The sequence below is a fragment of the Magnolia sinica genome, chromosome 3, assembly GCF_029962835.1.
Source record: "Magnolia sinica isolate HGM2019 chromosome 3, MsV1, whole genome shotgun sequence".
Taxonomy (NCBI): Eukaryota; Viridiplantae; Streptophyta; class Magnoliopsida; order Magnoliales; family Magnoliaceae; genus Magnolia; species Magnolia sinica.
In genome coordinates, this window is record NC_080575.1 from 9,681,266 (window position 1) to 9,697,691 (window position 16,426).

Here is a 16,426-nt window from a genome sequence, read left to right on the forward strand (position 1 = left end):
TGATCTAAATGATCGGTGTGATGGGCCTCACCCTATTGGAAAATCCTAGCTTTAGAATTTCTATCTCTGCATTTCCTTAACCATCTGAAATTCTTCCACTTGTGAGATTTTCCCAAAGTAGGGCCCACAATATCAACGGTTTGGATCACTGCACGATGGCCCCTTTCGTACAAAATAAATCTCGAAGGCTACTTTACAGACATCCATACCATTGTATGATACTTCAATTAGTAAATGTGGCCCACATTCAATTTCAGGAAGTGATCATAACATTGTTCAGTGTAAGTTTTGGTCCGTGATTCAGATGGACGGTTCCCACCATTACCACGGGTGGGGCCCACTTAATGTGACCATCCATTAAGTGGTATTTTTCGACCGTTGATTATGTCATTGTATTGTAGGCACTTGAATGGAGAAGATTTGTTGAACTTGGGCCTGAGAGATCTGAAGCAATTGGAGCGTCAAGTGAAGATCGGAGTCGATCGCATTCGATCCCGAAAGGTAATCCCAGCCGTTCTTGTTACATTTCATTGGGTGCGACATTTTCAAGCCGTCCGATCTTTGAATCGAATGGCTGTGGGGCTACCAAGGCGACATCCATCCGTCCATCAATTGAGTGAACCATCGGACATGGGACCAGGACACGGATGGAAGCTGCCATGCGGGGACCCACATGCTTTCAAAACCCTAGAACGTCAATGACACGCTTGGTTCCCATGTTGTATGGGACACTTTCCAGAGATCCAAGCCGTTCATTATATAGAACGAACTGTCAAGATGCCATGTAGCAAAAATCTGGGTAGTCCACTCATCAAACGAGCCACACGTTACGGTGATTTTGAACACTTCCACCTTTTTTTCTGGCTACCCATTTTTCTTGTGCAAGTTTAACCCGCTTGATCAACGAACCAAAATTATTTTTGGTCCAGCTCTTATTTACACTGCCCACTATATAATGAACGGTCTAGATCTCCGACATGTGTGACATCAGATGGTGGAAATAACATTTTGGTCAGGTGCTTCATTCATTCGTCCATCTCACCCACCCATCTGATGGATTCCTCGAATTGCTTATGGGCCAATTTGATCAAACGGTCCCAACAGACTCATATTTGTAGCATTTAAATCCCATTTTAGCAACTTTACAAGGAAATATTTGAAACGGTTAGAAACCAAGTTGGCCTGCAAAGAAACGGTCAGAAACCATCCATTTTCAAGCCACAATTCACTTGGTTAAGGATCTCCGGTCCATGAGCATTTTGCATGGTGGTCCACCATATGAATGGTGCACAGCGATGGTTGGATGACCCTTCGTCCGATGCATTTGATATACTTGGCGATCATGCGACTAACTGTCCATCTTTTGATGCAGAGATGTATAATCTCAGAGCACATCAGCTTGTTAAAAGGGAAGGTGATATTCTAACGTCAATAACGGTATAAGTTGATCCATGAATCCTGGTCCGTTCATCTGGTGGGTCCCACCGTGGATGGCCTAGGGCACAGAAAAAACATAACATTCCAGCTGATATACACTGCACAAGTCTAATGTGAACCGTTGACGGTCTCTTAAGCTATGAATCGGACCGCTGGGACTGAGTCCCAGTACGATTCTTGTGTCGTGGGCCATCCAAAGTAGAGTCCACCTTATGGTCGGTCAAGATTCATGGATTGCAAAACCACAACCAGCTCTGGCTGATTGAAGTCGTGCGCTGCACCATTCATTTTTTAATCACACTGGATTTGTATCATGAGATAAGACTACGGTGTAGATTGCATAGACTCAAGTTATTTATTAGTGACTGGATTTTCTACACGTGGCACGTGCATTCGAGATCCAAGCCCATCACCCCGATAGGATCCCCTTTGGCCAGTACCTAAAAACCATGCCGAAGGGGCAATCATAACCGTTCAATTCGAGGACTGTTGGGAATCCTTGTACACGTGTTCCCCATGCACAGGATAGATTCGCTGGTACCTTCTGTTGAGGACAGGGGCGCCACATTTTCCTGCCTCCAGATCATTTATAACACACGTGGCACGTGAGCTCGAGTATGATGATCGAACCGTGAATCCTGTGGACCCCACCTGTGATTGACCACCGGCCAAAATTTCTCTGTGGACCTTCTTAACCATCTTATGGTTTTTTTCTCACTGAATGGAAGCCATTGATTTTCCTCTTATAGTGTTCATATGTATGCCAGCAATTAAACGGTCAGGATCGTCTAAACATTGTGATCTTTTGGTTCATGGCCAACTTATTATATTGGAAACACCGGTCGAACGGTTCCGATCTCGTCCACGTATGCTGCCTACCAATGAGAATTGCCATTTATTTTTGTCAGTCCCTTTGAGAAATGACTAATGGGGTCCACTCTCAACTGGTGTGAATCCAGACGGCACATCTAGTGGGCCCGTCCCATTATGACCGACAGAGAAGGAAACCATATCAAACAGATGATGGGAAGGACCTACCAGATGGATGGTCTACATTCACCGACCCAGATATGAAGCATAACGGCACTGGTGTCCTGATGAATATAATCGTACAAGTGGGGCCGGTCTTTGCATGATCCAGGCCATTGATATGGTATAACTCTCCATGGAGTCAATATGTTCCAAAGATTTTCAAGATTAGATTATTCTACCCATCTGATCTTGGAGATTCTTTACGCATCGTTGATCCATTGTGGGTTCCTTTAAATCAACGGTTGGGATCCTAAAACTGGGTTATAATTATTCATACTTGAACAAGTAGCATGATTGACTAAGCATTTCATGTCACTGCAGCAAAGAGCACTCCAACATGAGAATGTCTATCTACAAAAAAAGGTGAGAATCTACATATTCCAAATGAACTGTGGACGTTTAAGTTCTCAAGTTTACTTTGGTTGATTAATCCTACACGCGTTTATAAAGCAGCCACCTACACATGGATGATTGTGCCAATGTAACAAAATGGGTGGACCCCAGTTGCTATGCAGGTGGGCCCACTTTGCAGATACCTTCTGTTGGGTCAATGGCCATGAGACTCTCTCTCTTCATCCTGGCCATTCACGGTGGAGATCCCAGGTAATCTCCACAATGGCCAACTAATCGAGTGTTGGATCTCTATTTTTTGTGATGGTCCTTGTAACATCCCGGGGTTTTCAGGGGCCGTGTAAGAACTCGGCTCCCGAATTTCTAGGTGCCATGGGTGCCCTAATGAGCTTCATATTTTAATTACGTTTGGATAATCTCATAAACAATAGAGGATTTATCAAGGCATAAAGCATAAGTATGTCATAAAGCAGTATCAATTGCTACTAAATATAAAAATATCCAAACCACGAATCCAAAATCATTTAAATAGGGAACTAATCCCACCCATACATGACCCAAAGCGACTAGGGCCCTGGTCGATACCCCGCGGTAGCCTGAACTCAAACTAAAAGGATCCACGGAAAGTCTGGAAGCAGGAAAGCTCCTCTTCCCTATCCATGCTCACCTCGCTCAGCTCGTCGAGCTCCGCCTCACCTGCATCTAGTAAAGAGGCTGGTTGGTGTTTTAAAACACCGTCCTAGAGTAGGAGTAAGTAGCTAACTCAGTGGTTACTATTAACTTTAAGTTACAACAAGCATCAATTATACAATGAATTTAATGAAAGGCATACATTCATAGATCCCTAACTAATCCTGTTAATGTATATGCGTGTATTATGATATTATGTATGCCCTCACAACAACACTCCCTCGAGCGACTTCATCTAACGATCGCGCATGACCAACCATCCTCATTGCGACATTAACTGCTAAGTCGTCAAATCCTAACTAATGCAATGCATGGATAATGTTAGCGGAGTATTTAGTTAATTCTATTCATCCAGTAGATTGGAAAAACTGGTACACCCCACGTATCATTGCCCTCAACTGGTTATAACGCTAAGGCCTCTTAATGCGCGAGGCCAGGACCCCGCGATCCTTAATCCCATCAGGTTCCCTATCTCCGATTCAAGCACATGAGGAGTGCTAAGAGGAGGGATTGCTCGCGGTCACTACGAGGAGGCTCGTCACCCCAGCGTAGGCTGACAGATCGGACACAGTGTCCCATTCCACTATACCCGGCTCTCAAGTCAGTGGATAGGTTTAAGATGGTTATCAATTGACTTCAGTGGTTGAAGGGTTTTCCAGGTTCCATACAGGCGTGAGTAGACATGGTTAACATACATGGTTGGTCAGTAAGTGGACTAGACCGTGTGAGTCCAGGAGAGTGCATGACAGAAGACATCGGGTACAAATGACCCATGTAGTTCGACTACTGTCGCCCATTCGTATCCGCCCAAATCCACTTGTCTAACTTCAGATTAGTCCTACCAACGAGACCACCTTGTCTCACCTCGGTTTTGTAATGCCCTGAAAATCGAGGTCGTGCATAAACTCGACTCCCAAGTTCCCTGGTGTCACTTATGCTAATTTTTACTAATTTACGTTTAATCGGGTTTAAATGCGCAGCATGGAATTTCTTGGAACATGAAACGTAATCACAACTGATCTACTGAAATGAAAGAAGTTCAAATACATATACAAGTCCAAAAGAATATGGATGGGTCGCACAAGGCGTTGCCCATCAAAATCTCAAAAAAATGATATGCCCAAAAGAATAGCACTGAGTCCACTACTCAGCGATTCAAATCCGCCTACTATGTCGATGGAAAACCATCCATCAGCTGGAAGTGGGACAGCTCGTCCTCATCCTCGAGACTCGCATTGCCAGGCTCCTCATACTCTGAATCACCTGCTTATATGGAAGAGTCTGGTTGGTGTTTTAAAACACCGTCCCAGAGTGGGAGTGAGTGATCAATTCAGTGGGTGTTATTAGTCTTAAGTCGTAACAAGCATCAGTTATAATATGAATTTAATGAAAAATAATCAATCATAAACACCTATCTAATCTTATTAATGCGCATGCATGACGTATGATATGATGTATGCTCTCGCCACAACTCTCCCTCGAGCGACTCTATCTAACGATCGCGCATGACCAACACTTCCTCAGAGCGACCTCGACTGTCAAGTCGCTATACTAACTAGTGCGATGCAATATGGTCATGTTAGCCGAGTTCTTAGTTAAGTCCATTCATTCAGAAGGTTGAGAAATCTGATACACCCCACGTATCAATGCCCTGAGCTGGTGGCGAGGCCAAGGCCCCCCAAAGTGTGAGGCCGAGACCCCGCGGTCCTTGATCCCGTCGAGTTCCCCATCCCCGACTTTAACCACATGGGGAGTGCCGAGAGAAAGGGATCGCTCGCGGTCACTACGGGGAGGCGCTGCACCCCAGCGTAAACCGACAGCTCGGACACAGTGTCCCATTCCACCATGCCCTGCTCAAGAGGCGGTGGACCAGTTTCAATTTGATTATCAATGGGCTACAATGGTTGTAGGGTATTCCAGGTTCCATACATATGTGAGCAAACAAGGTTAACAATCAAGGTTGGTCAGTAAATAGGTTAGACCACACGAGTCAGGCAAGCATGTGACAGACGACATCAGGTACAAGCGACCCATGTAGTCTAACTACTGTCACCGCACGCCCTCGCCCAAATCAATAGGTTTAGCCTCAGGATAGTCCTACCAACGAGACCACCTTCACTTCCTCATATTCCTGACCAACCCAAAGGTTTGGATGATGATCCATAACATGACAACTATCAATGTATCAACTAGCATAAACAACATCATGTTCTCATTTTTCTCAACATACAATTCCAATTTCTCCTAACAAGCAAAGCTAACAATATCACGAACAAGGTGTATGTGTGTGTGGGTTGGTGAGGAAGTTAAGCACTTCCTACATCCCTTAGAACCAAAATGCACCAGAATCAATGAATCATACATGTTATAGGGCACATCATATGAGGAATCAAGCAAGACATAGACATATATTCAACCATTGTAGCAAATCATGTGAGAAGCAAGAACAACATCATGTGAGAACTAAACAAACATACCATTCTGTGCAATTTCAAACTAAACATACAATTCCTAGGTTTTCTCTACAATTTTCAAATACATCATTCAAGCAATCAAAATCATTAGACTCATAGTATAGTTGGTGCTAGACCACCTAAGGATAATAGTCCGCACCTATGGATCGTTGGAGAGTTGAAAAATGACCTAGGAATGCGGATTTCGGGGTCCATCGGCTGAAATCCCTAAAGCAAACATTTGTATGTTAGATTTCAATGTAAATTCCCTCTCATCATAAGGGTTTCAAGAAAAATGGGTGATGGATCTTACCTAGACAATCAACGGAATGAAAAGGCGGTCGTGGATGAGGGTTTCTTCTTGGAGAAGAGGTAGGGAGTTGTGGGGTTTGATTTCCTTGGGCCCCGCCTCGATCTAGGGTCCACCTTGCTCTCCCTCACTCTCTCTTTCTCTCTTTACTCTCCTTGGTTGTTGGAGAATGGTGAAATTTATGAGAGAGAGAGAGAGAGAGCTTTGTTGTTGGAGAATAGTGGGAGTTATGAGGGAGAGAGCTTGGTTGTTAGAGAATGGTGGAGGTTATGAGAGAGAGAACTTGGTTGTTGGAGAATGGTGGAGGTTATGAGGGAGAGAACCTAGTTGTTGGAGAATGGTGGAGGTTATGAGGGAGAGAATGGTGGAGGTTATGAAGGAGAGAGCTAGGGTTTATTTTCTAGAATTGGGCCCATTGGCTCCAAGTTTCCTAAAATGCCCACAATGGCCCTCAGGACTCCCTATTGGCGTTGGGGCTGCCCTAGCACCCCCCTTGGCCACCAAATTTGGTGGGTAGGTGACTCATGGCCTAATGATGGGTCATGCAAAGTTTGGAAACAAATGGATTGACGGATATGGGGTTTGATCATATGATTCCGGTCTCTAAATGACCCTCTGGGGTCCATTCTAATTGATGGGGCAGTTCTGGTGGCCCTCTGGCTATGAAACTTATAGGATAGGTGCTCCATGGCCCGATGAAGGGTCATGCAAAATTTAGGGATGATCGGATATGGGGTTTGGTCGCACGGGTCCGATTCGCGATCAACGGTCACCGTGCCATGATCAGGACCCAGATTTTGTGGGCGGGCGTAGACAAATACATTAAACCTTTACTATAAATTTGGAAGAAATTCGATAGTTAAAATGCCTGAAATCTCAGTTTTATTTACCAGTGCAGATTCCAATTCTGGCATTGGTAGGTTGCATTTGGCAAGTGCCGTTGGGATGGCCTGAATAGTTTATTTTTGGATGTCCACTAGGTCCGTAGTCCACGATGGACCACAAACCCGGTGAGATTTATGCTTTTCCAAATTTTTAGATTTTTCTGACCTTCCTCGGCTGCTGCACGGCCTACACAAGCTGTCGCCGAGTACAAACCGATCATCTAACTTGATGGCCTGCACATGGTCTGATCGTGACCAGACTAGACCACTCGTGTATATGCTAACGTTGAGTGTTAACGGTTAGTAAATGATAATATAAGTTAATTAAAAAAATTCAAGGATTTTTGGAAATCCAAAACAGTGAAAATCCAAGATGTTACAAGTTTCCTGACCAACCTAGGGATTTGATGGTATTTAATAGCACTTCAACAAATCAGGATTCATCATCTACACAAGAGATGTTATGCACTCATACTTCAAACATAGAAATTCGAATTTTTCTATAAATGCAATTACTAACAATATAACAAAATGAATGTCTATGTGTGTTGTGTGGAGTTAGCGAAGCGAACAAGAGTTATACATCATTCATATGACAAACATACAACAAAGATTAATACAATCATGCATGCCACAAGAAAGGTTATGCTAGGATCGCATATGAGATGAACATACAATATCAAATCAAACATAATCATGTTGAAGAGTAAATAACAATACTCAATCATGTCATGGAATTTAGTAAAATCATACATGAGATGAACATACCACACCAAAATCAAACCCAATCACGTTGAAGAACAAATAAACAACACTCATTTATTTCATGGAATCTAGGGGGTCTATCGTGTAGGGTCTTGGCTAAGTCCTCTCTAGATTACTCAAGCACATCATCCTAACATTTATAATCATTAACTTATAATAAAATTGGTGCTAAGCCACCTAAGAATAATAGTCTGCACCTTGTGATGTTTTCCCCAACTCATGGCGCTCCTAGGGTTAGAGTTTTGAGAAAATCGTTGAAAGACCTAAACAAGTATACAAGCTTGTGAGATTAGGGACAAATAACTATTGAACCCTAGATTACAAGTGAAATTCAACACTTACCCTCAATCATTGCCGAGAGAGCTCCGACGACTGCTCCGGTTACGGTGAGGCGACTAGAGAGAGGATGATAGGGTGAATGTGCACCGACACTCACACCCCAAACTCTTTCTCTTCTCCTTTCTCCTCTTTTTCTTCTCCCTTTCTCCTTTTTTTTCCCTTGCTCTAGGGCAAATTCGTATGGGGAGAGGGGGTGCCCAAATGAGGCCTTTTTATAATGCCAGATTTGGTGCAAATGGCCTCAAGGGTTGGGTTTTTACTATACTAGCCCTATAAAAGGGTTTTTCTAGTCTCTAGGGCCCACTACAAGGTGTACATATTGATATAGACCATAGGATAGTTAGCCCTAATGATGATCTACGTATAGACATGTTCAGCTCGCCATTTGGATGTGTCGATTGATAGATATGATTAGAAGTCTGTTCAACGGTCACCGATGGTCGATCGGGGCCGCGGCTATACGGATATGAGTAGGAAAATATCCTTACTCTACATGTGAAGTTTGGTCGTAGACCGACGGTCCGAAATCCTCAACTTTGCATAAGAGTGGACGACCTAATTCACTTAAGTTTCAGCCTCTTCCTTTAGGGTATTTGCACTTCTCATGCACTCGTCCTTTGACTCAAGTTGAGCGATTCTAGATAATACCCAACTCTAACTCCCGCGGTAGACGTCAAACCCATTAAGACAAACATTATTTTATAGTTTTGGAACTAGTGGCCCAACAACGAGCTGTCTAGAGCTTGTTCAGAAAATCGGGACATTTCTGAAATAAATTAGGTATTGAGATTTCTCGTGAGCAATGATTAGGGTTTGGATTAACTATGTTCATAGTGTGGCCTATCTATAAGTAATGAAAGTGGAGATTTGGTCATGTTTACTCTAAACTGTCGGTTTTAGGCTAAAAGAGTAACGGGGTTGATTTGGTCTATTAGTCAAGATCCGGGGCTTATCTGACTCGGCTTCGGTTAGATCTTTAATTTAGTTATGATTGTCTTGATTAGTTAGCGATGGGTCGGTTAGATTTGGGCCCTACATGAGTAAATCATGGGGTTGAACTTGATGTTCAAGTGATCGAGCGGATTCGTTGGCTTCCTACGGTTGATTAAATGGACTTACGCGGTTCTTTACTGGTATCACCCATGTATAAACTAACATTGAGTGCTAATGGTCAGTAAGTGATAATATAAGTTAATTACATCAAAAAATTAAGAATTTTTGAAAATCTAAAACAGTGAAAATCCAAGATGTTACAGTCCTTGATCGTGATCTTCGATTTTACTCTAAAATTATGTCCAACCATCCACCGTGTCGATGGACAACATAATAAAGAACTTTTGATGTATGGCGGGTCGCAGACACTTTCTTGGCAAAGATGGGCCAGAGAAGGCCCGATCGAAGGCAAAAAATATCCAAAATGTCATAACCTTAAATCATTTGTATCTCACAAATCGCGATGAGTTTTTCGACATATATTATACATGATTTTGGGATAGGAGAACCTACTTAAGCCAACCAACCCCGCTACGTGGGGTTGCTCATCTCCGATTTGCAATATTTCATCGTATTGATAGTCAAAAGTTCTATTTAGTTTCATTTTTACTATAATTAATAAGTTTTAATTTGAGTATAACTTTTGATCCTTTGAGTTGTAAAAGCCACAATTAACATGAAAATTAGGACTTAGGAAAATCATGAGAATAATGTAGTTAGGCTGAATTAGACACTTACTATTTTTCGCCGAAAATCATGAAGTCCGGTAAGAATACAAGTTGTCTATAATTAGTAAGTTTATTATTTATAGTAAATCACATTTCTAAGGTGTTTGAGTTGGAGTCTATGTATAAAACTCAGTCTTAAGTTCCTTTTTTAATGAGTTGTAATTTTATTTTTTATCATCAATTAAGTTATTTTAATTTTATTAGGAATTATTCTCACTTTTTTTTCACGCGTATCTGAGAAAACTAAACGAGGAGTCTAGAGAGCTCCCTGCATTCAGAGTAATTATCCCTTAAGAAAAAGGGTGATCAACCTCATCACGTCCCTCATTACGCCAACTTCTCTATTTTGTAAGCTGTCCAATTATTTCTAGCATAGTGGCCCACCCAACGGGTGGAACAGCCTGTTTTCAGTGGCCAGAGAATGTACACGGTATGTTACACCTGATGTACGGCCTAGATGCTCGAAGCACAAACCAAGTCGGCATGTGGAGAACATGTACGGTGGATATTTTATACTCGCGTGTGTGACTAGCAAAACCTATTAATTTCCCATCAATGACTCCTACTTTCATTGTTACGAGGTTTAGCTGCATGAGGTCAACACAAGTTCAAGCAGCTCAGCACAAGGACATACCAACGGTACGTTTCGAGTACAATCTACTAAACCATACTAAACCTCTGTGGGCCCCACTATGATGTATCTATTTTATCCACGCCTTCCATCCATTTTTCCAGCTCATTTTAAGGCATGAGCCCAAAAATGAAGAAGATTCAAATCTCAGGTGGACCACACCACAGGAAAACAGTGTTGACTGAATGTCCACCATTTAAAAAACTTCCTAGAGCCAGCCACCCCTCCATGGAGAAAGTTCTGCTGTTGGAAGCTACATGGGCGGTCAGGATTCCATAAATATATGGACAGTCTCTCATTTTCGATATATCCGATTATTTGACATCCATGGGGTTGGGGGGTGAGGTCTAAGTGCAGAGCAAATCCAAGGCCCTGTGGACCCGATAAGGTCCAAAACAAACAGGCCCGAACCCGGGCTTCATTATGCCCCTGAGGCCAGCCCACTTTGTGCAAGATCTGGGCTGTTCATTACGTATTTTGTGCAAGATCTGGACTGTTCATTACGTGTGCCCCATCATGCATGATATATGACAAAACTGGGTGCCTGGGCTCGGGCACTGACTTTGTGCAAGATCTCAGCCGTTCATAAGGCGTATGTTATATGATAAAATTGCCCTTGGAATTCCAAATGGGCCCATTTGGGCTTCAAGCCTGGCCCAATTAATAAATGAGCTTACATTTTAAGTTTATGCCCAGTATTCCATCCCTAATCACGGCACCTTACTTAGAGATTCTTCCTATATAACTGTAAGTTTTGTGATGTTCAAATGCAGGGCTGACCAAATCAACGGTCGATCATGTTCCAAATTACATATGAGAGAGACTCTTCAATGAATTTCGTTGCAGTAGTAGCTTAAAACCCTTGAAAAAGGTTATTGCTTGATGCATGTAAATATTTGAAAGTAGATTTAAGGGGGCATTTTCCAATTCTTACCTAATCCAATAAAAGTTACTGTAAGGTAAGACTTTCTGTTTTAGCACTTATCTAGTAAAATCTCTATTTTTAAGAAAGGCATTTTCTCTTAATAAATGAAAACAGCATTTTTAGGGTTAAGTCCAAATGTAGGATTGTTTATCTTGGAGTGCCTTGTATGAAGTTTCTGCCAATGTGTTAAATGAGCCATTGTCCATCTTCAGTTATATCTCGTAGGTGCCATTAGAGTACATCTACCACCGTCCATCTTCTCTTATGCCTTATATGTGTAAAGCATTCCACGTGTGCTAATGTGTCACAATTGTCACCACTCTCTTCTCTTGCACGTAGACGTGCTAAGTGTCATGTATACCACCATGCATCTTATCTTGTGCTTTACATGTGTAAAGCAATACTCCACATGCACCAATGTGTAAGATGTGCCATATGCCGTCATCCATCTTCAATCACTCTAAATGTGCTAACAATGTCGATTCGTCCGACTACTCAATATGTTAAATGTGTTAATGCATATTATGTGCTATGTACCAAAGTATAACTTCAAGCTCCTCACATATACCACAGTACCTAAATTCAACTTTAAGTGCCCACATAAATTCAACACATGGCTTTAGTGATAGGGTCACAAAAGTTTCAACATTGAAGTCATGGGTTCAAGTACCCATGTGAGGTGTGTGTGGGTGTGAATGTGTGAGTACAAAACATAAAAATTAAATAAAAAACTAACAAGAACTTCAACACTAAGGTCGTGTGTTTGAGTACCTAATATGGTGTGTGTGGGTGTGAGTGTAAGTTTTTTTTTTTTTTTCCCTCGCCAAACGAATAAATTGGAGAATAGATCATAAATTTTTATGAAAATCTTTTTGAAAAACAAACAAGGAAAATAATATTTCCTTCCCCATATGTGTTTCCTAAAATAAGACTCCTCAAGAATCATTATTCCCTTTCATATGATTTTCATGAATTGAAACCACTTTCATGAATCAAAACAACCTCTAAGGGAGAAATATTCTTATTTGAAATAAGCATATTTGGTGAAACATTAAATGAGAGTTTTGTTTTTTTTTAAGGTAGTCCATCATGCAAGTCAGACCTTTAATGAAGATCATTCATCATGTGGGGCTCAACTTTGAAGTGGGCCTTCCATCATGTGAGGCCATCTTTGATATGGACTGTACATCACTTGATACCCACCTCCAACCCTCTCTCTCTCTCTCTCTCATGTAAAAAAGCAGATGCGGAGGCTTTCAACCTGGACCTCCAATCCAACGAGAAAGGTATCTTTCTAAGAAATATCCTTTTCATGCAATGTTTATTGTCTAGAAATGAAAAATCCATCGCTTTACACTGCCCTACATATACTATACATAAAAGTGTATTTGCTTATTTGCTAACCCATATCACCCCACATCTAATGTACATAAAGTTAAGGTATATATGCTCATGTCCTGATCCCCAAAATAATGGATGTTACTCCACGTTTAATATACATTAAGGCATATATGCCTATGTCCTAATCCTAATAGTAATTAACCTATACGACCCCGCATCTAATATATATCTAAACTTAGGGTATATATTCTTTTATCTTATTCCTAAACATATAATAGGATAATCCATTATAACGTTGTAGTTCTCATTGTAATATATATATATATATATATATAGAGTCATGCTCCCCTGTGCACCTTTGCACATGTGCCATGGGTGTCTAATTTGAACGGTCCATGTGATGAATCCCATGAAACCTCATGTGACAAATTTTCACCCAGATCTAAAATTATGGTGGGCCATAGCAAAGAGAAATGCAAATCAAGGGAGGAAACTGTTTTTATTTTCCATGGCCAATCAAAGTTTTTGATCAAAGTAAAACTTGGGCCCGGGAGGTTTCACGAGGTGCTGCTTCACATGAACGGTTCAGATTTTGGATCCACATCACGTATGATGGGTTCTCAAAAAAGTTCGTACGTACTACGTACGAACTGGTTCGCAGGTGAGTGTTTCCGTGTGTGTGTGTGTGTGTGTGTGTGTGTGTGTGTGTGTGTGTGTATCCCATTGAGTTGATGTAAAAGTTTGATAATGCTCGAGTTAAGACACTAATGTTGGCAGTAAAAAAATTACAACCAATGGTTGTCGATGCATAAAATATCATTTATCTTTGATTCAGACCATTTAAATTGTTTAAATCATTACAAATTATATACAAGTGCTTTCTGGGGCTTGGCCCTCCTTTTGAAACACACACACACACACACACACATATACAAGTGCTTTCTTGATAGAAGATCGACCCAAACTTTCAATAACTCATATAGTTAATACAACAGTTCAACATTATATAAAAGATTGTACCATCTTAAAGCACAAGCCAAATGAAAGTTTGAAGCATCAAAAGTGCCCTAAACAACTAGATTACTAGCCGGGTGCTACGATGGGGCCCACAACGTAAAGCAACCTTCTAGATTCATTTTTCAGCATCCTAGACTGACCAAAAAGTTCAAAATTACACTAAAAAGTCCCGACAACAACAAGTGCGCAAGCAAAAGAAGGAATAAAAACAATTAAAAACGGTGGCAATTTAATATTTTAATATTTGCCTACTATACAATCTTACTTAAAAAGCATGTGATGATTGGGATGCTTGTAAGACACACACACGCATATATATTGTTGGATGGACTATGCAAGAAAAAGAATTTTACCACTTGAACTTGTATTGGCACTTTAGAAAGCGAATTGCTTGATTTTTCTATAGGCGTTTGGCACGGACACAAATTGCCTAGGTGGCTTTGGACAGTGCTTTTTGGACCCTTCTATTTATTATTATTATTTTTTTAAGCTTTGATATATTCACATGTGGAAAGTACAAGTAATTCAGGTGGGCCTCACAAAAAATGGCGAAGACCTCACCTATCTTATGATGGAACAATTGCACAAATACCCACACAACTAATCCTCCTGCAACATTAACCCAACCTAATTGTGCCAAGCCCCACCCGGTCGAGGAAAAAAGAACCCCGAGCAAGGGGCGGGGAGATCAGCAAGTGTTTGAAATTCTGTCCGGCCTATGATATGCATGTTTTATCAATGTCGTCCCTCTATTTTTTTTGATAATTCTAGGGCATGAGCTCAAAACTAAGATAGATCCAAACCTCAAGTGGACTACACCAGAAGAAAATTAACAATGGTAATAGAATGCCCACTATTAAAAACTTCCTAGGGTCTAGTGTAATGTTTATTTGACATCCAACCTGTTGAGTAGGTTACACAAATCTAAATGAAGGGAAAACACAAATATTAGCTTCATACAAAAATTTTGTAGCCCTAGGAAGTTTTCAATGGTGAGAGTTCAACCACGGCTGTGTTATTGTGTTGTGGTCCACAGGAGATTTGGCTCTGCCTTTTGTTTTTTTTTTTAATCATGCCCTAAAATGTTTTGAAAAACTGAATGGACGGTGTGTATCTAAAACACATACACAACGGTGGGGCCAACAGAATATAGGAAACCATCCCCATTGTCGGTTGGGCACTCTTAGCATGTAAATTGAAGGGTTTGCGTTACACCCAATAAACATCTTCTTTGTATTCTTAGTTCGCTTCAGGCACGTTTGGTTGCACCAAAAATATCAAAAAATTTCATGATATTTTATAATTAATTGGCCTAATTTGGTGCAAATTTACCCGATGCCCCATGAAATGTGGTTCAACCAAACAAGTCTAAATAAGAGTACCACATACAGTAGAAACATCAATATTAGTACGAAATAATTTCTAATTCATGTGAAAAGCTTCATACAACATAAGAAGAGAAATCTTAAAGGTTGTAGAGTTCATTGTCTACATTTCATGGACTCCATCAAAACATACATAACATGTAACAGCATGTCCATTTTTGCTAACAATTAGAACCAATGGCTGTGATTATTAAGGCTCACCATACCAAGACTAATACGACCGCTAACATGATCGAGTTCCTTTTTCATCTATAATCGCCTTTTAATATTTTCAACTGTATGAATCGATACGTTCGAGCCTAAATCGCTCTTGAACATAAGAGATGTAATCTGTGGCCCTCTTGTTGATGCATTCATTACCACCCAAGTCATCATTACCGCTGGTTTTCATGATCGAAACCGCCTGATTGGCCATGGCAATTGGAAAATTCTCATGGACATTGAATCCAACGGACACAATCGTGGGAGGTGGGGTTGGATTGACCTTGCGAAGGACATGACCAGCTTCCCTTTGATGAACCCTCTTCATCTCTGGTTGCACTCCATACCTCAGATGCTATCCTGTTGTTTTAGATGGTCTGGTTTGTTTTCTACATAATGGGAGCTCTATTTCTAGCTGTTTGTCACCTTTAAAGATCTCTAAGATAAACATAAAATCTATATATGCTCATTTCCTAATCCTAATAATAATGGATGTGACCCACCATTATTATACATTAAGGCATATATGCCTAAGTCCTAATCCTAATAGTAACCTATATGACCCCACATCTAATATATATCTAAACCTGGGGTATATATGCTTTTATCTTTTTACTAGTCATATATAAGAAGTTGATCCATTGTAATTTTGTAGCTAGTCCATATTCTATTAAAAAGCTATAGCATCTCACCTTTGATCCATCGTCTTTATATTTTTCCTTTATTTTTTGTGTTTATGCTCTTATTTTCTAATAATTGCCTCCTTTACAATAACTTAAAAGACATGTGATGACCGTTTGGATGCTTGTAATATATATATGGGAAAAGGTTGTATGCATTCCAGCTCATGAAAACTTCCCATGAGGTCGAGCTTTGTGGGCCCCACCATGATGCGTGTTGAACATCAACACCGTGCATTTGATGGGTCCCCTTTAAATTATGGG

At 40.9% G+C, this 16,426-nt stretch overlaps 1 protein-coding gene across 2 annotated transcripts in view; it reads left to right on the plus strand.

The window, feature by feature from the left end:
• The window catches only part of LOC131239473 (truncated transcription factor CAULIFLOWER D-like), a 33,561-nt gene extending 21,894 nt beyond the window's left edge, over window positions 1–11,667 (plus strand). The window contains exons 4-8 of one of the 2 annotated variants that reach the window (XM_058237191.1): window positions 402–501; window positions 1,373–1,414; window positions 2,791–2,832; window positions 10,570–10,621; window positions 11,387–11,667. In XM_058237191.1, the coding sequence (XP_058093174.1) occupies window positions 402–501; window positions 1,373–1,414; window positions 2,791–2,832; window positions 10,570–10,621; window positions 11,387–11,430 (280 nt within the window). In that variant the 3' untranslated portion in view covers window positions 11,431–11,667. The remainder of the gene's footprint in view (window positions 1–401; window positions 502–1,372; window positions 1,415–2,790; window positions 2,833–10,569; window positions 10,622–11,386) is intronic. The other variant, XM_058237192.1, reaches the window with a different exon arrangement.
• Window positions 11,668–16,426: the final 4,759 nt, after the last annotated feature.